This window comes from Lactuca sativa, chromosome 3 (genome assembly GCF_002870075.4).
Source record: "Lactuca sativa cultivar Salinas chromosome 3, Lsat_Salinas_v11, whole genome shotgun sequence".
Taxonomy (NCBI): domain Eukaryota; kingdom Viridiplantae; phylum Streptophyta; class Magnoliopsida; order Asterales; family Asteraceae; genus Lactuca; species Lactuca sativa.
The window spans coordinates 2,582,007-2,583,471 of NC_056625.2; the positions used below are offsets into that span (position 1 = coordinate 2,582,007).

Consider the following 1,465-nt stretch of genomic DNA (forward strand, 5'->3'; position numbering starts at 1 on the left):
TAAATGATCTCAATTGCTCTGAAATCATCTTAATTATGAATACTTAAAGTCCTTTTGTCTTGTAAAATGATCCATCCTTACAAATTTATTTTACGAAAAACTTATAACCTATACGAAATTCATGTCATTTTCAATAAAATTATAAAATAAAGTTATTATTTGAATAATATAATGGAATGCCAACCAATCAAGGGAAGCTAGTGGTAAGCAATTGACGATTTCCATCTATAAATACCCTACGCACTTCGCATATCTTCACACAAAACAAATTGGGTTACAACACTTTCTACTTGTAAGAAACCAAAGCATTTAAAAATGGCTTCAAGAGCTTTGGCAACAACAGCTTTTCTCCTTACCTTCAATCTTCTTTTTTTCACTTTGGTAACATCCACTCATACCCCAAAAGGCTGCCCACCACCGCCACCATCGTCGTGCCCACCGTCACCGAAACCTCCAACACCTTCACCGAAACCTCCAACTCCTTTACTCCCTCCCAAAGCAAGTTGCCCAAAAGACACTCTCAAATTGGGTGTTTGTGCTAAATTGCTCAATGACCTTGTCCACCTGGTCGTCGGAACCCCACCAAAGACACCATGTTGTACCCTAATCCAAGGCCTCGCCGATCTTGAGGCTGCAGTATGTCTTTGCACTGCAATTAAAGCTAATGTCTTGGGAATCCACCTCAATGTTCCGGTCTCTTTGAGCCTGTTGCTTAACTATTGTGGAAAGAAAGTTCCCTCCGGCTTCCAATGCGCATAGATATGCATCTTTTCAATTTATGGAAGTTTAATACTATAGTGTGTTGTATTTAATTTGGAAGACGGTTGATTATGATCGATATGATGTAAAGAATCATATGACATGTGATTCAACAATAAATTTTTCCCTACTATTATGTAATGTTAATGATTTTTATAGAATCTTAAATCCTATAAACTTGTAACTTAAAAATAAAAGTAATCGCGTACTGTGATTTCAAAATAAAAAAAATAATAAAAAAAAACTAAAATTTTTGTGAAATGTGCACATATATGTCGCCCTCGGGGGATGGTGCCAACCGGTGGTTCGTGTTTAGTGTACGGTTCATAAATGCCTCATGGTGGTGGACTATTCAGTGATAGGTTGAAATCCTCAAGACCGGTACTCGTGTACTGCTGAATAACTAGTACTGACACCATTGTTGCAAAATCTAACGATCCTAAGAAGTCACTTACTGCTCCTAATTATGGGCATTTACTCCGTTCAGTTAACCTGAAGGTCAAAGTCAAAAATGTCCCTTGACCCGTCCTGAAAATAAAGAAATCATGAATGTTACCGACTGGTCGTATCGCCCCCATTGTTTCCTCGTTGTTGGACGCTATTGTTTTTGTGTACACAACCCGATTCTTCATTTTCAATTAATGCTCTATCTGGTGTATAAACTAATCGTTGATGTGTCAAACATACTTCAGGCTGATCATCATCA

At 37.7% G+C, this 1,465-nt stretch overlaps 1 protein-coding gene across 1 annotated transcript; it reads left to right on the forward strand.

Moving 5' to 3' along the window:
- The first annotated feature begins 242 nt into the window (after positions 1-242).
- Positions 243-920, forward strand: LOC111919370 (14 kDa proline-rich protein DC2.15). Its single transcript, XM_023914960.2, has one exon. The coding sequence runs from the start codon at positions 316-318 to the stop codon at positions 757-759; it is 444 nt and encodes a 147-aa protein (XP_023770728.1). The 5' UTR covers positions 243-315; the 3' UTR covers positions 760-920.
- Positions 921-1,465: the final 545 nt, after the last annotated feature.